General features: G+C 33.1%; 1 protein-coding gene across 33 annotated transcripts in view; it reads left to right on the top strand.

The window, feature by feature from the left end:
- LOC126745035 (basement membrane-specific heparan sulfate proteoglycan core protein) overlaps positions 1-26,697 on the top strand; it is a 797,399-nt gene that overhangs the window by 619,334 nt on the left and 151,368 nt on the right. For 14 of the 33 annotated variants that reach the window (XM_050452691.1, XM_050452690.1, XM_050452699.1 and 11 more), the window contains 7 exons: positions 12,322-12,444; positions 13,859-13,981; positions 14,311-14,424; positions 14,777-14,887; positions 15,449-15,673; positions 21,341-21,457; positions 21,694-21,861. In XM_050452691.1, coding sequence (XP_050308648.1) covers positions 12,322-12,444; positions 13,859-13,981; positions 14,311-14,424; positions 14,777-14,887; positions 15,449-15,673; positions 21,341-21,457; positions 21,694-21,861 — 981 coding nt within the window. Of the gene's footprint in view, positions 1-12,321; positions 12,445-13,858; positions 13,982-14,310; positions 14,425-14,776; positions 14,888-15,448; positions 15,674-21,340; positions 21,458-21,693; positions 21,862-22,287; positions 22,423-26,697 lie in introns of all 33 variants that reach the window. The other 19 variants (XM_050452704.1, XM_050452701.1, XM_050452694.1 and 16 more) reach the window with 8 other exon arrangements.

Raw genomic sequence — 26,697 nt, 5'->3', positions numbered from 1 at the left:
AAGAATTTTTAAACATAAAATTTAGTTTTTTATAATAATTATTGGCCTTGGCGGTTAAGATCTCAACATTTTTAAAGGAAAAAATTATATGCCACGGAGATATTTCAAATTAAAAATGATTTTCTAATTCCGTGTTTAATTTGTGACTTCTAAGAAATCTCTCTTTTTTCATATGTGGTACCGGTCTTATGCAAAAAATAAAACATTTTAATGCGTATTTTTTATTTATTTAAGACATTTTCGTTACACTACTGTCAATACCTATGTAATGTTAAATACGATATATCAAATTATTGTTCTTCCCAGAGTGCTTATCCGTTCCGGATGTTCACTATCATGTTGGCTATTCAAATTTTGGTAATAGCACCGTGAGTGGTTGGCTCTAGCTCCATATATCTCGCCTTGAAAAATGTTCTGCAAAAGGACATATTGGCTCTTACTAAGCTTTACATGTGCAACGAGTCTTGACTTTATTCAGGTCTTTTTTTCCTTTTCCATCTTTCTTAGTCCTTCCTTATTGGTTATTCTATCTGTTCAAGGTATTCGTTGGATTCTATGGTACAACTACATTTCAAATACCTCAAGTTTTTTAGAGGAGGTCTCCGTAAGGGTCCACTATTCGACCCTATAAAAGAGGAACGAAAACACGTAGCATTGAAATAGGCAAATTTGACAGATGACAATCGTAGCTGTTCAATAATATTTTAATCCAGACAAATGCTGTTCTAGCTTTTTCAATATGCGTTCTAATCTCAACAAAATGGTCCTAGTTATCATTTATGATCGTGCCCAAATATGTGAATTGGTTGATTTTTTTCTAAAAGAGTTTCGTCTATGAACAACATACCGCCGGTGTGCCAGTCTTCACTTATTATCATGAACTTTGTTTTATTGGTGTTTATTTCCACGCCAAAAAAAAAAGAATTCAAAAACAAATATACAATTAAAAAATATTATATACTTCCACTGTTGTCCGCAAAAAACTAAGCAAAACGTATAAAAAGAAATACATATATGCTTACATACATATTATAAACCTTAATCAAAGCATCACATAAGACGTAACTAAAGCAGTAAATTTAACTTTTTTTAAAAAGAACCCTCCGATAAAGCTTTTAGATCTGTAGGAATGTTATTATAAAGCTAATAAAAGTTATAAGAGAAAGATCGCTGAAAAAAACTGGTCTTGTCAGGTGGTGGACTAATTAACCCTTTAAATCCTAAATTCAAGTTATGAACGTCTGTTCGGTATTTAATCTTCTTAAGCAAGTAAGGAGGACACTTATTAAGTATATTTTTTTGAAATAAATCCAAAGAATGTAATTTGCGTCTCTTTGTCACATTTTACCAGTTACAGTCTTTTAGTTTATGAGAGACCGGCTCATACTTTCTAATTCCATAGATGTACCTTAAACAAGATTTTTGTACTCGTTGAATCTTTTGTATTTCACTGAAATCTAGAGAAGGTGAGTAAACCTCATCACAAAAGTTAAAATGGCTCAAAACCAAAGTGTCAGTCAGCTTAATTTTTTAAAGATTGCGATAGTGGAGGCCTGTGCGGATAAAGTAACTTCAGCGCGGTATATGCTCTTTGTAGACAGGTTTTAATATGGAATTTAAAGTGCAACTCGACATCCAGATACAACCCTAACCTTTTTAAAACTTTCTCACAAGATAAAGAATTATCACCTATACTTATGGTTATAAAAGATTCAACACTCTCCTTGTTTCTACCAAAAATCATAAGTTTTGACTTAAATAGGTTATTAAGAAGATTATGACGATTTGAAAATGATAACAAAGTATTTGGATCCTTGTTTATGACTTTCTCTGCATTAATATATTCAGATGGAAGAAAATAATAATAAAGTTGTGTATCGTCGGCATATTGGTGTACTTTGCAGAATTTTTATATCAACCGTATGATGTTACATTTTTCATTCGGAGTTGTAAGGAAGCTAGGTTAATACGATAGAACAATACCTGGATTGAAAATAAAATCCCCCGAGCATGCCGAATTGGGTCTCAAATATATTTAGTAGACTCAGTAAGATTATTGTTCCAAACTCGCTACATAGTTCATATTGCCGCTATTCCTTGTAAGCCACCTTAGATTTTTTCCTTCGATCAGCTTCAACATTTCAGCAGGAATTCCACCGGAACCCAAGCCCTTCTAATCTTTAGGATTTTTCAAGGCTGTCTGCACTTCTATCTTTAAGATTAGGGAACCATCTGTTTTATCAATATTGGGTGGTACCGTTCTCATGTCATCAAACAGTCCTTTAATGTACTCCTCTCAGGTTTGCTTAATTTCCGACTTCTTTACTATACCTTGGCCGTGGTTATCCTTAAGTAAAGTAACTGTTCTTTATTTAACTGGGTCCGCTAAATCGTTCTTCTTGTGCAGATTAAAGTTGTCAAATTTGGCTTGTCATTTTTCATATTTTTAAGCTTTTAGTTTGGTATAACATTGTTAGTAAGTATTTTTTTATCAAAAAGAATGGGAAATTTTACAAACATGGAATTGTATATTTTGTCTATGCTCTAAGTCAGTGTTACTCAAACTTTTTTCGTGACGGAACCCTTTTAAAAAACTAAATTTTTAACGAACTCCAAACTAAAAGCAAAAGCAGTTATATGTGAATTGTTTATTAACAATAAAAAGATAGATGCAATAAGTAGTGAGTTAGTAAGCAAATGATAACACTAAGTTCATTTAATGCGAGGCAGGTAATTGTTTTTTATGCCTCATCAACTGGGTAATGTCAGGCTTGATAGAAGAAAGTTGAATTCTCATGTCTGGTTCGGCATCCAGTCTATTGCGGTATTTTGTTTTTGTAGCTGTATATGCTGAAAATCCCGTTTCACACAAATACGTTGTTGGGAACGGCAGAAGAACATTCAAAGCTTCTGTGGCAAGTTATGGATATTCATCATGAAAAAGCCTTGTCAAAGTTTTACCCCGAGACAACCATCTCATTTCAGCATGGAGCAATAGTGTTTTATGATCGCTACCATAATCTTCACATAATATTGAGAACAATCGGGATTGTAGGACCTGACTTGACAAAATTAATTATTTTTACTGACTCATCGAGAACCAATTTTAGATTTGGTGGCATTTTGTTAACCGCGAGTGATTGTCTATGCAGGATGCAGTGGCTGGAACTACAATTTGGCGCTTTTATTTTTATTCGTGATATTGCTCCTGCTGTTCTACCTGTCATTGTCTTGGCTCCATCGGTACAAATATTAATGCAATAATTCCAATCCAAAAGAGTTGGTTTTCTTCAAAAAATATGTTAATCGTGTTAAAAATTTGTTCTTCGGTTGTGTTAGTAGGCAGCGATGAGCACATAAGCAAGTCTTCTTCGAGTGAATGTTTATATGGATATCGCACAATTACTAGCAAGATGACCAGTCCAGCAACATTAGTCGACTCATCCATTTGCAAGACGAATTTGTTATTTTGAAGCCGTGAAACGAGTTCTTGTTTTATGCTTGCTGCGATATCCCCAATTCGGCGCGTAACTGTAGTTCAAAAGCGGCACTGTAGAAAGATGCTTTACAGATTTTTCGTCGAGCATACCTTCTGTTATGTCTACCACACATGGTTTTATTAGCTTTTCAGCAATAGTGTGCGCTTCTCCTGCTTGGGCAATGATGCGGTAACTAACCAAATACAATGCCTCCGTGGCCTTTATATTCACAGTCGCATACGTCATAGTTTTTTGTCTTCTTAATAATTGTTCTTTTTAACGTAGAAACAATTCTTTACTTTTGTTTTTGAAGTCGGGATGTACAGTTTCTAAACGTCGGCGTATCTTAGCAGGTACCATCGAACTATTAGGAAGGAGTTTGCTGCACAACATACAAAGAGGTGAGCCGTTGGAATCAACAAATCCGAGATTAATGTATGATTCGTCATACTTTCGTTTTTTCCCCTTCAGTGTGTCATTAGATGTTACTACTTGAACTTGAATCCATAAAACTAGAACTTGACGCCGTCATATCATCTTGATTTGAATTTGACGCATCATCCAAGCGAACCACATTTTTTGCAATACCTTTAAGTCAGCGCTCCATTCTTCTTTAACACTAATTTGATTTGGTCAATTTTATGACAAATAGTATCTCTTGACGCACGAAATACAAGATTTTACAACCACTACGAACAACAAATCAAGCGGACATAAAATGCTGAGCGCGGTGTGAGTAAATTTTGCGGTACGTTGCTTGATTAATAAATTCTTCGCGCCAAACAATCCTCCTTTATATTATACCAGCAATCATCAAATCATTTCGAATTCCTCAAAACCTTCGGAGAGCCAGACGATTTTCTCCGAAGTACGCGTCGACGCACGAGCAACAGCGCGACGAACCGAGGCCATTCGATTGCTTATAGCCCGGGGGCGAATGGTGGCGTACGAGTAACGCTGTAACATTTCGATGTAATAGGTCGGACATTTACTTAATAATACATTCATTAAATTTTCGTATATGTACACTTTAATACATGCATTTATTTATTATGACTGCTGGCGGAGCCCTACCGGAGGTTTCGCGGAGGACCGGGGCTCCGCGGAGCACACTTTGAGTAACGCTGATCTAAGTAATAAAAATGGTCGACCAACTAGATGATATGTTGAGTTCTTGATATCTAGGATATTATACACAATTTCCTCGTTTTCACCAACGTTTGTGCCAAAATAGTATATTAAACAAAGGACTGACTGCGGGCATCCTTAAGAAGCACCAGTTGTTCAACTCGAAGCAATTTTAGTTATTTCTGGAGTCATCTAAAACGAGTAGTCAAACAAATACCAAAATATTGAATATCAGGAACTTCATTATATTTAAAATGCTTAGAGAACATCAGTTGTATACGTTTTATATTCAATGTGTGCAAACCTTACCTAGAGGCTTGTTCAGGGACTGTTTTTGTCAATGAACTTCTCATGAAATCGCTTAAATTCCAAATTTTTTAAATGACGTCTTCTTAACTGACAACTTTTCGATAACATTGTATACTGCATTTCCATAATAATCATTTTTGGATTTAGGAAAATCTACATAAAATCTTCGACACTCATTTTCAGCATCAGTTTTTAGTAAATGGAGACATTCTAAATATTATTTAGTGGATTCATATTTCCTCCACAACAACTGAACAATCTAACATTAGTTTACTATAGGAAATTACCCTACAGCTGAAACAATACTGAAAGCTGATGCAGCTGAAAAACTGATGGTGCACCAGCTCATAACAGTATTGTACGTAATCATTTAGATACAGTATATCTAAATCATTGAAGAGGTACGGGTGGTACGGAACTTTGTCCAACTCGATCGCCGAATTTAGAAGAATGGAATCATATTCGAAATAATTCAATTCTTCTAAATTCGGCTAATCATAGCCGAATATGAGACAATAAGAATTACAACAGCAAAATTTACGCGAATACGACAGTTAATAAGACGAAGAGTTAAATATCGTGTCGGGTAGCTTTAAGTCTTTTTAAAATTTTATTAAGATGTTTTATTTTTCTTAGAATAAAACATCTTAAAGAGGGAAATATTATATACTATACTTATATGAAAAGAAGGCAAGAAAGATTCTTTGTGGCAAATTGAACGATTAAATGTAATGCAAATAATATTTTTAATTTGAAATATCTTAGTAGTTTACTATTTTCCCTTCAAAAAATTTTAAAGTAAAAAAAAATTATCAGAGTGTAGGTCTCTTTTTTAAGGCATAAGGTCGCCAGTTATGTATTAGTACTATCTATTTAAAAAGCTCTATATAATACAAATTAAGGAAGCCAAAATTATAGCCAATGATTCATATTAAACACCCAAATACCTAAATAAAGAGCATGTGTAGTATTATCAATAAACACCGTAAAATCGTAAAGAGTTTACTTGATATAAGCATAGCAATGACTTTTGGCCACTATTGCTGAAAGCATTATTAAGGACATTTCTAACAGTGTTACATCATCTAGTTAGCAGAAATTCCACTGGCTCTGGATTTTTTCTTTCCGTGACATAACATTTGATGAGGTTAGAGATTAGGATAATAACTTAAAGAACGCGAAAAGTAAAAATATATATAATTTGAGTATCCAGTTAATAAAATCAATTAAAGACCTAATAAATTTACCTGTAACTAAAGATTTTAGTAGTAGTACTTTTCTTGATGTCTTAAAAGAGAAGTGTTGACACCCATCTTTAAAAAAAAAGATCATAACTAAATTGTAAACTTCAGGTCATTTTCACTGTTGCTCATTATATCTAAAATCTTTAAAAAGTGACAATATGTTGAATATTTTGAACTTAATGATCAGTTTCCAGGTTGTCAATTTGGTTTCCACTAGCTAAAAGCTAGTGTTAACTAAGCTAAGCTTAAACTTATTTAGTTGTAGAATGTCCCTCTGAAGTTTGAAGAATTATTGTATGTGCTGGGAATATTACTATTGATAGTGGCTTGGGTAACGTATATATCAGTATCAAAAAGTATGCTATTAATAAATGATATCTTAGTTCATTACCAACATGTCTGGATCATATGGAAAATATGACTCTTGTTATCATATAAGCAATTCTGTAAAATAAAAGAAGCTTTGGTCAGTATAGGATCGTAAAATGTTGTACTTTATGCTATTTCTTAAAACATAGTGCTGCTTTTTTAAAACCCATTGGAGATTGTTGTTTTAAACTGTACTTCCGGGCTAGCTTGTACTGCTCTTGCCGGTCTTTTGAATAGATCCTTTGTCGAGATTAGGCGCCTTTTTTTATAATTCTGGGTCGCATCTAGGTGCTTGAACTTTTCACTCTCTCGGAGAATAGGAACCGACTGGTCGGGTTAAGGTTGGGTTGCTTGTATTTATGAGGTCTGGGTGTGATGTTATTGGACGCGAGCCTGCAGAGCAGACCACACGCCCCCTCTGACTACGGAAGTTTTGGCTGGTGAGAAAAGGTCGGGCGGAGGTGTGAACGTAACCGGTCCTTTACGGTGCTTTTTGGTAGTATTTTAGGTTTTTGGCGGTTGAATTGTGTTTTGTGTGAGGTTTATTGTTATGTGGTTTATAAGGATGGGAATTGGGATTTGAGCTCGTTAGGAAGAAAACGAACGGACACTGCGAGAACCTAGGCCTCGACTTAGGAGATTTGTGTTTTTGGTTGATAGCTCGGGGCGTTTCATGTGTGATGATGTATTGTCTTCCTTTGGCTCCGCCCTCCTGTTATTAGAGTCCTTGTCGGTCTTTCTCAAGGTTTCAGCGAACCTTTTTTTCTTGGTTGTTTATGTTTTTTATGTAAGAATTTTTAGGACAGTAACTCGCCGGGTGGTCACCGCCGCAATTGCATTCAGTCGGGGTTGCACTGTTCTTTACACATTCTGAGTAAAAATGTTCGCCCTTGCATTTGTGGCAACGCGGCTTTGCGTTGCATTTGCTCAGGACGTGGCCATATTCCTGGCAGCGATGACACTGCCCAATTTGCTTCCTGTTTGCAATAGTCTGAGTCCTTAAGCGCTCGACGCGGACCCTGATGTTTAAAATGTTATCAATCTCAAACACAGTTTTTTGCTCTTTGGGTACAAGAAATCTGATGAGGTCTGTGGGTCTTCGTCGGCCTGGGCCAGTTTTAAACCAACCCAGTTCCTCCGGCTCAAACCCCATCGCACTCAGCTCCTCCTCGACCTCTTCTAGCTTGAAGTTTTGGTTAAGTCCTCTCAGTATCACGTTCAGCTTTCTGTCAATTCCATTCCCTCTTCCTTGAGAACTCCTGTTAGTTCGCGTTGGTCGTTAGGAGTTTTGGGGAAGAGCGCTAATCCCAAGCTATCTTTCTGCACTTTTACAGTGTTGATTTTTTTTTCACTACAAATGTTTTGTATTTTGAGGCCCAGTTTTTTGTGTCCCTTAGCACTACTTTTGGCACTTTGTTAATATTTGAAATGGGATCAGTGCTTCTCCCCTTTCCCGCTAAGGAAAGGTCGTTTAAGGGCATGTAAAGTGGATTTTTTTTTAAATTTTGGAGTGGGATTTTCGGTGGAGTTTTGGATAGAATCAGAGGCTGACGATGTTGAGGGGATTTGGATTGGAGATTAGACTGCGATTAAAATTTCTTCATCATAAATAAATTTTTAATATTTTATAGATCTTCAAGACTGCCTCGTAAAATTGATATATGTATTTACGTTTAAAAGGCCATAAAAAAAACCTGCGTAATAATCGTTTAAAAAACATTCCCAAGATTGATAAAATAGAGTATTGGCAGAAGAAGAGCAATAAATTGACTTTTGGATGTACTTGATTGAAGTGCATTTGATGCATTTATTTGGAAGATATATAATAATAATATTAATAATAATTAAACGTTGACTAACCCATAGAACAATAAAAAATATAATAATAGATATTAACAGTGGAAAAAATTCTACAAAAAGAAATAGTTACGCTGGTTTAAAGACACTGGATTTCAGCTTTCCCATAACATAGTGCATGTTGCAACATGAATGCTGTTAAAACCTACTACATATATACTTAAAAAAAAGAAATAATTGGAAAAAAAAACAACAAAAGAGTTAATAAGTAGCCAGTAAGCTAATATATTTTAAAGGGAACAAAAAAATTTTTCATTTTGTTCTTATTAATATAAAATAAATGACAATGTGGTAAGAAAAATACCAGATGTAAGTTTCCTTATTATGGCCTGGAATAGTTAAAATATGTCTTCGTCTAATGGTGATATTACCAGAATATGTTTTATAAATTACAAAACTAGTTTAATAAAAAGTTTGTTCATGTTTTTATTTTTTTAAAGCATAAATTATAATTATTATACACTATTTATTTGCTTTACTAGCTAAAAATTATTTTTTTTATTAGTTACTAGCTAAAAGCTCTAGTCTCTCAAATTTCAGAAGCATTTCGTAATAAATAATATACGGCAGCTCTATTTTATTACATCCTATTAAAAAAACTCAGTGCCTATAAATTCAATGGGAATAGTGTTCAATTGATAATACCAGGTGTCAGGTGGTAAGAGCTGCTGGTGTGACATCATCGGAGAGAATAGTAAATATGGGAGTTCCACAAGGTTCAGTATTGAGAACAGTATTATTTTTAATTTATGTTAAAGATCTACCTGCCAGCATTAGCAATTTATAGGTCACTCTGTTTGCTGATGACACCACTGTTTCTCTTTTCCAGTAAAAAATTGGTACATAATAGGCGTGTGGCTACGCAATAAGATGCTAAGCTTTTGTTCAGGTTAAATAGAGATAAATGTATGTTATTTACAATGAGCTCTATAGATGGCTGGGATGGTGTAACTGAGGCAAGAGTTCTCGGGGTAGCTCTTGAGGCTAAACTATGGTAAAAATCTCAAATCCAGATAGTTGCTGGAGGACTATCCAAGAATCAAGGGCCAGCTCTCTGTATCTTGTGAATGTTTTTAAAGCTGCATATTTTGTAAGTTTTTCTATGCTATTTTGGTTTGGGAGCATTTAGTTATGGCTGGAGGATTGTCTGCACTACAGACAACGGCTAGTGGCAGGGCTGGAGGATAAGAGGATTGCAGACATGCTTTTTCTCTGCGTGAAATTGAACATTGCCATTTCTTTAGGTCCTTGAAAATCTGCTATTCATAAAAAAGGAACAGAACAGTGTGATTCACGAGGGTGTCTATCAATCTTTATTGCATCGTGGTTGCACATTGCTGTCGTTTGCAGAAATGTCTGGATGGTTGGGAATTTTTAGCTGTCAAGCTTTTTAATGTTCTGCTTGATGATCTGAAGGGTTTACCCTTAAACAAATATTATGATGTTATAAAAAGATTTTTCAATTATACGTTTTAATATATTTTGGAAGTTTTTCTAGATGAGTTGTTTATTTTTAAACCCTTTCTGCAGCTCCTTGATTTACTTTTATTTTGACACATGTAAACAACATTTTTGTACTTAAATAAAGCAGGATTCAGTAAAATATGTTATCATTTAAACTACCTCGCGAATTTTATTTGAAGATCGAACCGAACAGACCGAACATTTTTTCCATTCGTTCCTATCAGTTTCTTGTGTGCTTTACAATATATCTTCGAAACGAATATTTATGACTACGCTAGAAAAGTATAATATAAACCTATAAGGATCATTTGCTTTATGGAAATACTATCCAAATATCAATACAAAATGTTTAAGTCAAATCTATAATGTTGTGAAGGACTAGATAACCCATTTTCTTAGGAAATACATAACTATATTAACTTAGATCAAATAAAATACAATATATGTTATTACAATAACAAACTTATTTATGTGAGAATTATAAACTAAATTTAAGTCCACTAATTCTTAAATATACTAATTTACTTGAGATATAATATATTTTTTTGAATAGGAGAAGAAGGAAAACCTCTTTTGAACCAAGGTTTTATTACCTAAATGTAAAATAGTTACCAATAAAAAAATCAAATAGAAAATTAAAAAAGTATTCCTTTGCTTCTTCTAAAACAGTTAATCAAAGATTTTTTGAAATTGACACTTTTTTGACAAAAAATAACAAAAATATTTATTCCTTGAAATGCCGCGTATTAATAATTGTTCATATAAAAACAGTTTTTACGAATACCTATCAAAATGTGCTCAGACAATTTAATTAGACAAAGCAAAAAATCGCAATAACAATAACAGATACAAAATTTTAATTTCAGATATGATTTCAAAAAGCTATTGCTTTTAGTGTACTTAGTAATTCATTCGATTATTATTTTTCTCGAGCACTTCTTTTTTACGTCGTGTTTTATTTGAATCATGCCGCACTCCAATTTATATATTTCCAGGCATAATCTAAATGAATACGAATCGCAACTTCTTAGGAATCCTGAACAATTCAATTATATTATTCCTTGAAAACGCAAAACCGGAAAAATCTACCTAATAATATAAGCAGACAGCATTGTTATAATAAATCTTTGTGCTGACATCGAAGTAAAAGCTGGACCCAATCGTGCCATGGTACGCCGCGACTGTTAACATCGGTTACATGGCAAAATTTCAATAAAATGAAAACTTATGAAAATAATACACGAAGAGGCTTTGTAGAAAACTACGCTAGTAAATAACAGAGATGATTATTTCGCTGAATTGTTTTAATATTTTTGGTTTTAATGGTCGGGAGGCACGAGCGATCAGTTTCATTTAAATTAGTGGATAAAACAGTAACAGGTCAGAAGTCTTTTTAGATTTACTGTGATGTAAATATAACAATATTTTTTTTTAAGAATAAAATACTGTTAAATTGAGGTACAGTTTTAGTTTTTTTCAGCTTTGGTTGCTAACAACGCTTGTTCTTACCTCTCAATCATCAATCCATCTTTAGATTTTTATTGAGTAATTTACGCTTATAAGTTGTACAACGCTGTAAAAGCCATATGTACCGACTTATAATATACTATGTACTCTAGGTTTTTTTTAATTTTAGGTACATTCTGAAGAAATTGGTTGACTATATTAATTAACTATTTTTTTAGCTGATAATTACCGTATTTAACTTATTTGCAATTATTTTTTTGACTAGTAATGGCTCTTTGCCATTTTCAAATTTACTTCTTTGTTGAACTTTAAAATATCCTCGTTTAATAAAGTAAGATTTGTTAAGAAGGTCAAACACGTTTCCTACTTTTTTCCGATTATTTTAGGATCCAGAGACTGGTATCTTGGGAATAGTGCTTTATTATTTTGAAACAAACGTATCTTGTTAAGTTACAAACTTTTATTTCAAACAGAAAGTTGTGGTAAATAGCAGGATATACTAATGGAATGGATAAGAAAACGACGCAATAGAACATATTTATTTTTTCCAGTCCTTGCTTGCTTTAGATCTCAATGAACTAGAACGTCTAAATGTCAACTATTTTAACAGTTAATGATACTTTTACTCTTCAACTTTATATAGTTGCAAGTACGTGTAATGACTTAAAACAGTCCATAAAACCATATTTTCCAGAAAATATAGCTCATAGTTTTGACTGGTTCTACATTTTCCGGTCCATTAGAAGGTGTTCTGTCTCTCAATGCAACTGACGTCATGAGAATTACTAATCTAAGTATAAAATATAATAAACGTATTATTTAATTTTGTCTCGAAAATAAGTGACTTATATATTCGACCAAAAACACTTAATTTTAGAATAAATCTGTATCTCTGAGTTAGCTTAAACCAATTAAATCAGAACAACATTTAACCCCTTAACTGTACTTATTATTCAACTGAGATTATTTGGCCTTATTATATTAATATTTTTTTAATTTTCCAGTTGCACAATGCTTACCATCAGAATTCAACTGCGGTGGTGGACAGTGCATCCCAAGCTACCTTAGATGTAGTGGAACACCAGAATGCAGTAATGGGGCTGACGAACAAGACTGTTCTGGACCAGGTAATTATCAAATATGCCTATTAAAGAACACTCATTTTATAAGAACAGTTAATGCACCCTAATTTGATAATTATTATAACGCGCATGCTGCTAAAATGATACAAAAAGAAATATGTTCTCAACTTATTCTCCAAAGAAAGCTGTTTTTTAATAAAAGAACTTATGAAGGTCACTAGATGGGCTTAACTTGTCGACCTCTCAATGTTAGAATATCTGTATTGTGTATTCGGTTATTTCGGATATAAGTACCTGTGGTGCCATCTAATAATCATGGATGAATTGAAATGTCAATTAAGGTCACTGAAAAATTTTATATCTGAAATATTCAACCAACGCTAATATGTACGTTCTGTTTTTACTTTTATACTATTAGTAAAGCTGCTCCATCTGCCTAATGGCTCGTACAGCAAAACCTCTACTCATGTAGTAATTTGATTATTCGACACAGAATATATCTCCTATTTGAACTTGATAAAAAACAGTATAATTAAATCACTTAACATTACCTGTTTACAGAAAAATATAAGAATCAGTTTAAATATTTTAAATATGATTTTGGTTAAACTCGTTATTTAGAGATTATATGATGCTCAAAAACTATAAAAGTTTTTAACATATGCAACATTGCAATACAGGTTTTTTCTACATTTATTTTTACATTTTTACACCGCCTCCTTATGTCTTATACACTTCTCCCAACTTTTCATCTCGTTAATTCATCCAAATAGTACTCGTCGTCTCTGTTAACGTGTAACAGCATGCTCATTAAGCAAAATCTTTATTCTTCGAGTGCAATATTGAAAGTCGTTTGGGCCTAAATCTGATAAATAAGGAGAATAGTCAACTAATTCAAACTTCCTGTTACGGATTTTTGCCATTGTAACCTTGGTGAAGGATGAGACGTCGCATTGTCCTGATAAAAAAGTTTTTTTTGTCTGTAAATCTGGATTTTTTCCGCAATTTTCATAGTAATATATAGCATATTTCTTGTATGTTTTTTCTGTTTAAGAATACTCTAAAAAAGAGTTGCCATCACTTTCCGAAGTGAAAAAATTATATTTGCCTTCTTGAAGCTTATTTTCCCTTCACAGTAGGGTGCACTGTAATTTTATTTCGGTCGTAGAATAGTTTATCCAAGTTTTACGATAATTAATCGGCGGAAAAGCTCTAATTTATTGGGGCTACAGATTCCTGGAATTGGTCATTCAAATACGTTTATAATCTAAACTGAGCAAAATCGACACACAATAGGCGAACAACTTCTTTATAATATATGACAAACAGGTTTTCGTATCCATTTAAGTTATGCGAAAAAGTATTATTGAATTCAGAAAAAACAATTTGAGCAACTTTGTAAATAGGCCTTTTTTGACATGTAATTGCATTTATGAATTTTAATTTATTTAATTCCCAGGTGAATCATGCTTAGATTCAGAATTTAGCTGTGGCGATGGCGAATGTATACCAAGCCACTTAAGGTGTACTGGAACTCCAGAATGCAGAAACGGCGCAGACGAAGAAGGTTGTCCTACACAAGGTACAATTTTCAATTTAATAAAGCGACATATATTTTGCATTTTGAACTACAAATTTGCTTTTATTTTTTAAGAACTTGCTTTGCATTTTTTGCCTGTTTATGTATGAATAAGTCAATGATGTCAAATAATAAAAGTGGTGCTGGATTTTTTTAATAAAACAAGGTTATTTGAACTATTTTTATTCTAAAAGAATATGAAGTATTTTTTTATATCACTCGCATTAAGTATTTAATAATTCAAGTAACCTTAGGTTCTTTTTTATACATCTAAATGCATCCCAATGGAAATAAAACTTGTACGTTTTATAATTTTTGCATGTGGTACGCAGGAGGGGGACGAAGTAATGACACGTTTACTTGTGGTACTGGTCAAGTGATTCCTATGAAAAAATATTGTGATAGACAATATGACTGTGACGACCAAAGCGACGAGCGCAACTGTCGTAAGTTGATTGAAGACAGATCGATTCATCAGTGTTGTAAATCATTTTTCTCTGGCTGTTTTCATTACCTCTGTTGTTCTTGTGAAACTTTTTCCATTTTTAACCACATTTATCACACTGAACTCAAATGGGTTTCTTTTTCTATTTTATCAGGCATATTTTTTTCTCTACACAGTATCATTAACTATACCCTCTTTCAAACATCAACAAAATTTCTTCTCATCCTACTTCTACTATATCGAGCATCACTTTCAAGGAATCAACATTTCTTAACCACCCATCACTAGAGACATTCATGTCAGCGATATTTTCTTAATGTTTGCACAAACTCACACGTAAATTTACCTTTTAGCATGCTTAGACTCTGATTTCCACTGTGAAAACGGATTTTGCATCGAGTATAGGCAGAGGTGTGATGGTGTAAGGCAATGCCAAGATGGATCTGATGAAGTTGGCTGCGAAAGTATGCTATTTTAATGCAATTTTAGGTTATTAATCGTATTAATATATCAGTATAGTAAGTTCGGTGGATGCTATTGAAGAAATGATATGTTCCTATGATTTTCTTTACAATTTGACAAATAGCTTGTTACAGACAATGCACCAATTGCAATTTGCAAATCAAATTAGAACTGCATATGTAATAAATGTGATTTGCTTTTTGCTTTTTTGGATGCTTACCTCAAATAGCAAACGGATACAGATACTTGTCAGTGAATCAACTTGAAGAATTTAATGAAAATATCAAATTGACGCCTAATCTGTTATCTAAAAGCCTTTCAGGTTCTATTTAGTTTCAATTTAAAAATGTTTTAACCAGACTTGCTGTACTGATTATTCGAATGTATAAGCACTTTAAAATGGTAATGGTTTTGGAATGAAGGTAGGTTCTGCACAACTTAACACTTAACACTATAACTTGGTTTTTGATTATTAAAGTTTTAGTACGGTCATGGATAAGACTAAAGTTAAATGAACACAAAATCCTTAATCATCATCAATCATAAAACCCTTATTTAATTAGGTGAACTATGCAGTCACTATCAATGGCAGTGTCATGACAAGCAATGCATTGATCAGATCTTCAGGTGCGATCATAAACCAGATTGCAATGATGGCAGCGATGAGATTAATTGTACTTTTTGTGGACCTGAAAGTTTCCGTTGTGATAATGGTTCTTGTATCCCGATTAGTAAACGATGTGATCTAGTAGGAGATTGTCCTTATTCAGAAGATGAAGAGCATTGTGGTTAGTGTTTTTTAAGTGAAATTATTTGGGTAGTTTGTGTTGTTTGGGGGTATCTTGTTAGAGGTTATACAGACATAGGTAGAATGGTTGCATGGGGTGACTAAAATAGTAATTGCCTTTATTCTCAGTTATATTGTGTTATATATAAAATAGGTGAACTAAAAATTGTTATATCAAGGGTATTGATAGTACATGCATGCAATTATTAATCAATTTATTCACTTTTTCCGTCCACAATGTTTTTCCTATCAGTTGATGAAAGTATGTTAGAAATTTACGCTCACAATCGCTCTGTATAACGGAATTTGCCCTATTTTTAAAAACTAATAATGGAAATACCATGTTGAAGCCGTATAGCTTTGTTTTCCACTTACATAATAATCTGTATTATTCGAAAATAAAAAGACATCTGAACAATTTTAAATTTTTTTGGCGAATTATGTCGAATTCGATTTATGTTTGGAATACATATTTAAAACTCAAAACGCTACATCATTTTTGACTTATATAATTCCATTAACAGAAAAACTTTTCTTGAATTGTTGACCTTACATTTATATATAAATTCTCAGAAAACTTCGCACAATATTATTATTTCGTTTCGAATAATAATATCGTATCATCAAGTTGACATTTTTATTAGAAAAGACCGATTCTGTTTACATAAAATGGGTTTTCCAGTGATTTTATTATACTTAGCAAAATTAAATTCTTAGTTTAAAGCCGTAGTTGCATGTAAATGGATTAAACAGATGTTCTTTCATTAATTAATTTCAAAATTGCATATTCTACATTTAGTGGTACGGTATTTACTGTTTGACAAGTACCATGATGAGACTAATGGACACAGACTATGCCATTGGCCTTTATGGAGCGGTACTCGAATAGGCAGCGTTTAATTATTGTAAGAACTCACCAGAAAAATAGGATAAATAACGCGGGAATAGTTTGCAAATTATGTAGAGTCGGTCGCAACAATTTACCATTATATTTTGAAAGTTCTACTTATGGTTCTTTTTAATCCCTGCTTAAAGTCGAGCAAATTGAAGGATTCTATTTTTTTTTTGTACTACATAAAAAGTGCATTATTACTGATGCAGATAAGGTCTTTGACAGGATTAGTTATAAGCTACAATTTGAGAAATTTAAAATATTTGGCTTATATAGTAACTCACTAAATTTTACTCACTCATACCTTTCTAACAGACAATGTTATGTGCGAGTAGGTGCATCTGACATAGCAACATCAAATGTCCCTCAGATTAGTAACATAGCACCCCCGTTTGTCGTCTATCTTTATTAACGATTTGCTTATCTATATTAATGACTCAAACTGTCTCTTATCTGCTGATGATTTTTCTGTAATCTCATGTGAAGATGATAACTTAAAACTTCAGAATGATAAATAATGTGGTGATTTGGTTTAAAAATAATAAAACGTCATTAAATATAAGAAGTGTTTTAAAAATCCAATTAGGTATTCTTACAGTACAGTACAGTCACACAGTAATCGAATCTTAAGTTTGATGTGTACAATACAACTAAATAGGTTTTAAGGGTTTTAGTTTTCAATATCCGAAACACCCAAAATTTTTGACGAAAACCCTTTCTTATAAAACTTAATATTTTTGTGAGACCACAACTAGAATATGGTATAATAAAATAGTCCCCAAAAACAGAACATTTTAGTAATGAAATTTATTTTTTTTTAAAGTTTCTTTACTTTAAAGAAAATGGTAAAAAGCTTATATTTCCGATATCTTATATGATAGTGGGTTGGTCAGATTTAACATTCAAAAAGTCAGATACTGGACAGTTTACAACTCAGTGTGAATGTTTATTTCTTGTTTAGTCAATGGCACCAAATATCATAACTGAATAAAAGAAGTGAGAATAGTGGCCAATTTTGTTATGCTTGCATATTTTGTAAATTTACATCAACTTAAAAATATTATTAGTAATTCAGAAAGTATTTCAAATAAATTTGTTATAAGTATTTTTGATTTACATTTAAAAATAATAAATTTTATTTATTTCTATCAAATATTTACTTCAATAAACTGGAATAATTCTAGCCTAGTTATGAAAAGCTATATTTGGTTTTATGCTTCACGAAATCCGATCGTCTTTTACTTTTATTTAAATAAGAATCTGCATCTTTAAAATCTGGTTTTTAAAATCATAAAAATTTTATGACGTCTGTTAAACTATTTACGTGTAGAGACACAAAAGATGGTAATAGTTTTATTACATGTTAAGCGGTATAGATTTTAGGTTTACGAGCATATTTTAAAGAGCAACTTTACTGCATTTTTAATTTTTTCTATTAATATTGCCGTACAGTAAAATATATATTTCATCTAAAATAGGATTCAACATAAAATACAGAAAACTTTGTCCTAGGTCTCTTGTTTAAATCCTACATAAAATATTAAGCAGGTCCAATAGCATAAGTGGTATTTAACAGCTGACAACCTTCTAATTTTTAAGAAAAAACAGAAGCTTATAATATGTAAATAAGTAAAATTACTACGATATAATAAACTGCCCCAAACCAGAATTTCAGGAAACAGTTCTTAACATCAATAGACCTAGAAACCATGTTGTCCTCTGATTTTGTTGATAATTTAATGACATATTGAAAGGGAACTTGAGCTGCGAGGTTCACAGTATTGGGGAAACAGGAGGTGTTGTAATGGGTAAATCTTCAAAATGAGAGGCAGATCTGCTTATCTGTAGATCAATTAGGGCTGAAGATATTGCAGTTTAAAGTGAAATAAAACTACGAACCCCTACATATTTTTTGTGTTACGAAGATCTGACAGAACTGAACCCAGAAATTCTGCTGAGGTCAGAGACGAACTAAATTTTGGAACAGAGTAAAGGTTGAAAAACGTTATAGAAAATTCTGAAGCAGAGAGATTGTTTTGGACCAAGATCAAGGAAGCAAACGCAAGCCTTTAATTATACTTAAACAATACTAAATTGGTAGACTGATTACATTCTTAATTTAATGGAAAAGAGAATCTGGAAAAAAAATTATTCGGAACACCACCACAGGAACTGTAAAATAAAGAACAAAATTAGAATGGCCAAAGAATTTGGCTTAACAAGTAATGTCGTGAAATCAAGGATCTAGGGCCTAAATATGACACTTTAATATAGCACAAGAAAATTAAGGAGACTGCTGGTGTACATAAACCACGTCAAAACGGCATTCTCTTGGATGCAAAAAATGAAATAATCTTGACACTAATAGCAAAGTAGAACAGTAGTATTTACAAAAACCCTTTTTATGGTGAGGGATCGGATCCTCGTGGACCATATGCACGCAAAGGGCTACATATAATTAAGGAAGTAATAATTGAAAATCTGCAGGTCCAAGTAGAATTTAATCGAAACTCATACTTCCAAAGAGAGCACGGCAGAAATATGTAGCGATTATCGGCTTATCAGCTTGATAAGTAACCTTTACTGGCAGGAAGGAGGTCCTGTTTAATATCCAGCTGTTGGTTCATAGATGCAGGCATGTTTCTTTTCCTGTTTAAGTCTGCAAATCTTTACTGGAACCAGCCTGAACAAAATAGGGTAAATGCATTACTGATGTTAGGTGAAGGTGCCCTGGAAAACTGCTCTAAAGGAATTATTAATGGCGTAAACATAAAAAATAACTTTAGCTACGGTGACATTTGGTTAGACCATATGCAAACTAATAGTGCATTAAATTTAAACATTAAAAAATTATTCAATTATACAAACATCTTGGATGCCAGATCAACAAAAACTAGGATGCTATGCAGGAGGTCCATGCCCAAATTGAATAAACCAGAGTATTATTTATGTTGTGTTGCCGGAGTCAGTCGCTTTGTTCGAACTCGTGTTTTCCTCTGTTACGTGTTCAGTATTCTCTATTATGGAATTGAGGTGTGGAGGTTATATGTAAAAAGATGGAAGCTTTTGAAATGTAGACGTATCTAGACGTAGCAAAGCTGTCGACAATGTACTGATAGCGGTATTAACTGCCACCGTTTGCCGAAGAAGAAGAAACATAAGAAATGAGAAACGTATCAAATAAGTGGATGATAGAAAAAAGGATTGCGTGCTTTATTACGTTATTTTAACCCACTTATTTGTTTTTATCATAAATATTTAAAAGTAATCCAATTGTCATGGAGGAGTTCACTTTTCCTAATCAAATATAATAGTGCGTTGCCTCTCTTCCAAATGCTTTAAGGGCTCGGAAGCATTAATTCTACCTTCAGCACGCCTGGGATATTAATATACATGAAAGCACGGGCCACAAGACAAGATTCCATCCTTTGCCCTTTCCTTTCCTTCTAAACTCGTTTTTAGACCACTTCCCACCTACTAGCCGATGATTAACTTATCCTGTTTATGCCTAATGTACTACTGGGAGAGTCAAACTGTCGAGCCTTTACCCATAATCTCTCTTTAACGCAGTACACACTGCGGAAGAGTGGTTTCAAAAGAAAAAGAAACCGTTACTAAAGTACAAACACCAGTATGAAGAGAACAACTTGATCCGAATAGCCTTAGCATCGTAGATCAGAAATAAACCATGAGACAACCCAGAAGAAAAGAGATCATCGCTATTACCGTATTGGAGAAACTGTATCGTAACCCCTGCAGTAAGAGGACGGCTATTATCTTTTTGGAATGTAACAGTATCCAGCCCTTGAATGTATACTTTGTCCCATTTTGATTGCGATTGCAAGGGATCTCTATTACTTGCAGTTTTCACGAACCTTTGGCACTTTTAAGTTTTAAGACCCCAACAACAATAAGCTGGCTTCTTTTGTTCTAAAGATTCGGGGTGAAAATAAATATTTTTACTTTAAAGAAGAATATAATATTCGATGTCCTAGAGCAATTATTAGAAAAAAAAGTAAAGTTAGGAACAAAAGTTCAATTTTCTTAACGTTTGCTACTGCAAGAAATATACAATCATAATATTTGTAAACTTTATTAATATTTCTTTGGACATTGGATTGGTCTCGGAGAAATACAAACTAAAGAAGTTTTACTAGTTTTTTTTACAACTCTTTAAAACTTATTTCTCTAATACTTTGATAAACTGACAGGGAATAAAATAAAATAATATTTCGACGAATCTTGATTTTGCTTGTGATTCTGCGATGCTTAGAATTATAAAGCATGAATCTTAAAGAGACTAAAATAAATTTAGTGCATCAGGAGTTACGAATGGCGTATATTAGTGTTAATATACTCGTTGTCTAAATCATACTGTATTTCATTTAATACAAATGTTCGGAGATCATTGCGATAAATGCGTTAATACAAATGATTTGCTTCCAGCCTTATTATTAAAGCGGTTGTAAGCAAGCGTCAATATTTCAGGAAAAGCATATCGGTTTAAAGTAATATCTAAAAAATGTGATAAGCTGTTTGCTAAGTTATATATGCTAGTCCTTATATAGATATCAAATCGCTAATCAAAATGTAATTAAAAAAAACTTACAAAAGTAGTCACCTTTTAACTATCCACTAGTCTGTATAACCATATAAAAGTCTTCATACAATTCTTCTGTAGCTCTTTAATTGTAAACAATTTTCTTAGTAATAACCCTTTGTTCTTGTTTCTAACGGTCTTAAAGGAATTGATTCAAACCAAACTTTATAATATAGAAACGAGCGCCTGTACCTCAGGAGAATTTAAATGTCGCAATGGACAATGCATATTAAAAGACCAACGTTGCAATAGCTATCCAGACTGTACTGACGGTAGTGATGAACACGAATGTGGTAAGACTATAGTTCTCTTCAGAAATCTTATGTCTGTAGTTTAGGTTATATGGTCTTTAGCACATTGTTTAGTAGATCTTCTCTTTCTTTGTTGTCTCTTGTGGTGCTTCCCTGTGATTGTTTTCCTTTATATGTTTATATTACTATTTAATATTTCTATGTAAGTATCCCAAGACTAATATAAGCGCACTTTTTTTTCAAAATTTTAACATACGCTGCATGCCACCCTTAAGTAGACTTAACAGTAGACTGCCTGCCCGATTTCTGGAAATGCGAAGATGGGCTTAAATGTATTAGAAATAATAGCCTTTGTGATGGAATGCCGCATTGCTTAGATGGTAGCGACGAAAAGGTATCTAATTGCTTTTGGATAGAAATTCCTAGCTATGGTAATACTATTACAGGTAAAGATTTTTTTTTATTTGGAAATGTTGCAGGTAGGTATTCTGAATTTTACGCTCTAACTCATTTTGCACACAGAAACATATTTGCACTCAATTTTTGTAAAAATGCATACCAGGTGTGGAAGAATGTGATTTCCTTTAAGCATCGTGATTGGGTGGCGGAAGACAGGTATAGCAAACATGTCAAGAAGCACATCCTTTAATTTTTGTATATATTTGCTTTCGGGAAGAAAACAAGGAATGACAGTCGGTAATAGTATAATGACCGGCTTTCATTTTTGTTCGTTCGCACCAAATTGTAAATATTTTTATAAACAATCGCACGACCAAAGTGGCATCGAACAGAATTTTCACTAACAGCACGAGTTTTGGCCAAAACCTCAAAATTTTACGCGTTTTTCTGAGACAAAGTTTTCGAAAATCTAGAAGAATCACCGTGTCCTACTGGCGAATTTTACTGCAATGAAGGATTTTGTATTATGGGATACAAACGATGTAACGGATATAAAGATTGCGAAGATAACAGCGATGAGGAGAATTGCCCTACTTTGACGCCACCTGGTATGTTTTTTTTTCTTTTAACTTCAAAAGATTTAAAAGGGTTTACAAGCGTACATTTATTTAATTAAGCATACAAATTACACGTAGGTACACGTACATTGACGTAGAAGCATTGGTAATTAGTTTATCAAACATTTTAGTTGCATTAATTTGTAGTAAAAGCTTTGCTCAATTTAGTTCGACTTTCATTTGTTAATATGTTTCAAGTTTCAGGCTTTTCTATCGTCACATGCTTTGGTTGGTTCTTTATTTTCTGAATGGTGATAAAGTTAGCTTATTGTATGAGACTTTATATTACAGGACATAAAACTAAAAAATGTACATAAGAATTATAATAAGTTAAATACATTAAGATATAAAATTAAACTCGTAGCCATTTAAGTTATGCATTTATATTGTAAAAGAAATGTAATATTTTCTTTTCTAAATTTTTTACAGAATGTTATAAAATTTTTTAATATTTAAGTTCAATAATCAGAAGAGAGGTATAATCAAACTCAAATTCTAATATAATAAGCTCAATGACTAGGAACGTAGCTGCCTAATGCCTTTTAATATCAAAACTTTATCTATTTGTTATAACTTAACTAACCTACTTGTTAGATCGGCCACAATAGGGAATATTGATGTCAAACTTCTCCTATTTGTAGATCACATGATGATCCTTTGAACTGTGTAAGGTTCTTAAAACTTTAAAATAATCTTAACAAGATCTATGAATAATGTGAACTTAACGGACTACCACTGAACAACTAAAGTGTATTAGGTTAACAATTTTAGTGCTCATTAACTTATTGAATAACTTTGACTATGACAGCATTTGGTAGCTAACAGACAGTAGCAGTTCATAATTTAGAGGTTATTGTTGTTAAAACATTTTCATTTAATACTCACAGTTAATAAAGTAATCATTAAAGTCTCTTGAATTTAAAGAAATTTGATTTGCTCGTTAGTAAAATCCTACTGCATTATCATACTTCACTGTGGGATCCGAGAGAATGTGAACAGTATCATATTAATAGGCTTTAGTCAATTTAGAAAAAGATTCACTCGGCAGCTTGTTGTTTTTATTTAAACTTTTTGATAATTCAGTAGATGCTTTAAAATTTTCACCAGGATTTAACTTTGTTATCCACTACTTTAACTTAAGAAGATATAATTTATTTTATTTGTATGCTTGTGTCACAAACCTCTCTAAGAAAGAAGCCGATTCAGTGATGATGTATAGTTTGATATGGATGATGTAGGTGAAATGATAGGACATGCATTTTTAGTACTATGATTTGCAGATAAGCCTATGACAAGCTACTCCTATAATAAGCAGACTGATGTCTGCTCTTAGAATTTTAAATAAACCATCTTTGAGACACGGAAGCACTTCTAGTCACATTAATATACAACTATGATAGTAGCTAGCAACCGATACTTCCTCTTACTCCCTCCACAAACAGTTGAACTACGTTTATTAATTTTTCTGGGCTTTCTGCAGGTCTTACCAAACAGTATTGAATTTATACCCTTTATTTTTATGCCTTATGCTCACCTTCATGCTGGCATAAAGTCATAAAGTCCTATGTCACTCTTGGATTGGTGCTTGCGCGAAGATATTTGTGGGCGTTTATCTTAAATCGCTGTTGGTTATATGCGTCAAGAAATATGTGAGGTGGAAGCCCGTTCCACAAAGAAGATGTTCTCCAGATGAATGAGTCCCGATACAGCGACATCCTTGAGGTAGGCAGGTGGACTCGATGTTGATGAGCCGCAACTGCTAGACGCGTCCTTCTTGCCGGAACAGCCCTGGGTGGAATCAGGCCTGCTAGCTCAGAGGAGCACTTACCGTGATAACACCGTGTGCTCCAGACTATCCAGATTCTTTGTCAATTCTGGTTTGTCGATAAGACGAATAGCTCTCTTCTGTATAGAATCCAGCAGGTTTAAACTATGCTTGGGTGCAGAGCTCCAGACATGCGAGCAATACTCGAGGGAAGGGCGTATTTGAGCTTTATAAAGAGTCAGCAGCTGTTCTGGTGTATACAGTTTTTTCGTTTTGAAAAACACTCCGAGTTTTTTGGAAGCCGCCCTGGCGACCTCGGCAACGTGGTCATGCCAGGACACACTGTTGGTGACCTCGACCCCCAGAAGATGTAAAGATGATTTCATTGGCAATGTTTTCCCTGCCATAACCAGCTCCGGGCCACCAAGGTTAGTCTTCATCGTAAATACTGTAGGTTGTTTCGGTTGTTCGATATGTTTCTTAGCCAGGTGTTCTTCCTCTCTTCCTGGACCTTGACGTCTTTCTATTTTTACTTGCAGAATTAGCTTTGGAATGTAATATTTTCCTTCTCTAAAGATATGTCCGAGGTAGCATACTTTTCTTTCGGTAACATGGTAAATAGTTCTTGCTCTTAGCCTGCAGTTCCTAAAATTTCCTTATTCATGGCATATGCTGTCTATGGCACACGCAAGAGTCTCCAGAGAATCGATATCTATAATGCCTTTTACTTTTAGTGACCATGTTCCTATGCCGTATATTAATTTAACACTTTACTACCCGTAGTATGTGCTAGTGGGAGACTGTGAGTTCATAGGAAGTTTTTAAGTTTGAAAACTGTGGTTTTGCTTAATTTGCTCTAAGTTTTTCTTGTTTTTTCTATCACAGTCCAATAGTTCGTTAACCATGTTAAGCCGTGATACTCGCTCTAGAATGCTTCCATCGACCGTCAACGGGGCATTGATTAAGGGCTGCCAATCTATTTCCAAGTTTGCTCTTGATAGCGTTGATTTTAAAACCAAAACGTTTACTCATGACCTTTGTCCTATCCATCATTTGCTAGAGATCCACTATAGTTGATGCTAGAATTGCCATATCGTCCGCACATCGTATATTATTAATTGTAATTCGGTTAATAATATTTCTTCCACTTTGTCTTTCCAGAGCTTTTTGAAAGATCTTTTCCACATATATATTAAAAAGTCTTGGTGATCTGGTTGACTCTTGCATACATTGGAGATATCTGTGGATAGGTTTTTGTCAACTCTTTATCTTCGCGGTTTAGTTTCAATATAGTTCCTGTATGATTTTGATGTATTTGGCATTTATTCCTGTCTTGAGCAGTCCATTTACACCAATGCAAGTCTTATTGACATTTACTGCGTTCAGGCCGAACTTTATATTGAAATCCACTTTTGGCAATTTTATTCTGATTTATTTAATACTGTATTAAATTAAAGTTAGGTTATGACTTTACCCTAATAACACAAAAACATGCTAGGGACATGTCAGAAACATTCGCTTGCGACAACAGAAACATGCCAATGACCCTATTTCGGTACAGATGTACCAGAAATTTGTAGCAGTAACCATATCACTTTTTTCAACGTCTATACGACATCTTATCTTTCTGCGACATTTTAGAATATATGTCTTTAGTAGGTGATATATTTATTGTGGAAATTACTACAAATGTTTCATTTAAAATATTTTTATACCAAAATTGTTGGTTTAGATCTTATTAAAATAAAAATCAATATTTAGTTGATAGCATTTAATGTATGTTATACAAATTTTTATAACACATGACAAAAATTACACTTACCTTACATAAATATATATATATTTTTGTAATCTTAGAAGTAGGGATATAAAGTACTAGAAAAGTTTGACCTACCTGCACAAGCAATAGACGAATTTTAAGCACTTATAACTACTATAACTAATTTCATTCCCAAACGCGGTAATTAAACGACAGGAAATTGCAGCGTTGAAATCTGAAATATTAAACCATAGATTAATGCTTTTATAGTTTTTTTTATATTCTTCTGATATAAAATACAAATCGCATCAAAAGTATTAAAAATCGTTTGCACCAGATTGTCGCGTCACACTAACAAAAACCCAAAAGTAGCATTAAGTCTGCGAAAACGACAAAAAACGCCGTCTAGCGTCACTGCAGCCAACGTAAATCTGGTGTCTTTTAGTTTCTAACCAATAAATAAAACATAACTATGTCATTTTTATGGCGGTTAATTTAAATACACAATTTAGATAATTTTTTAAATAGTTTTGCAAAACACCTGTAAAGACTTAAACGAAATGTTATGGTGAAGTGACATTTAGAATTCTTTATTTCAGCAGATTTCTTTTGAATAAAAATTAGGTTAAGTTTAATTTTCCTAGTACAAAAGTCAAAGACAATCAACATACAGCATGATAAATATTTAATATATTTTTTTTAGATTTTGACTCTAAATTTAGCATTTAAATTTAGCATTCAT

The sequence above is a fragment of the Anthonomus grandis genome, chromosome 15 (assembly GCF_022605725.1).
Source record: "Anthonomus grandis grandis chromosome 15, icAntGran1.3, whole genome shotgun sequence".
Classification (NCBI taxonomy): domain Eukaryota; kingdom Metazoa; phylum Arthropoda; class Insecta; order Coleoptera; family Curculionidae; genus Anthonomus; species Anthonomus grandis.
Note: the sequence above shows the minus strand (reverse complement) of the source record. Positions and strands in the feature narration are given on the sequence as shown.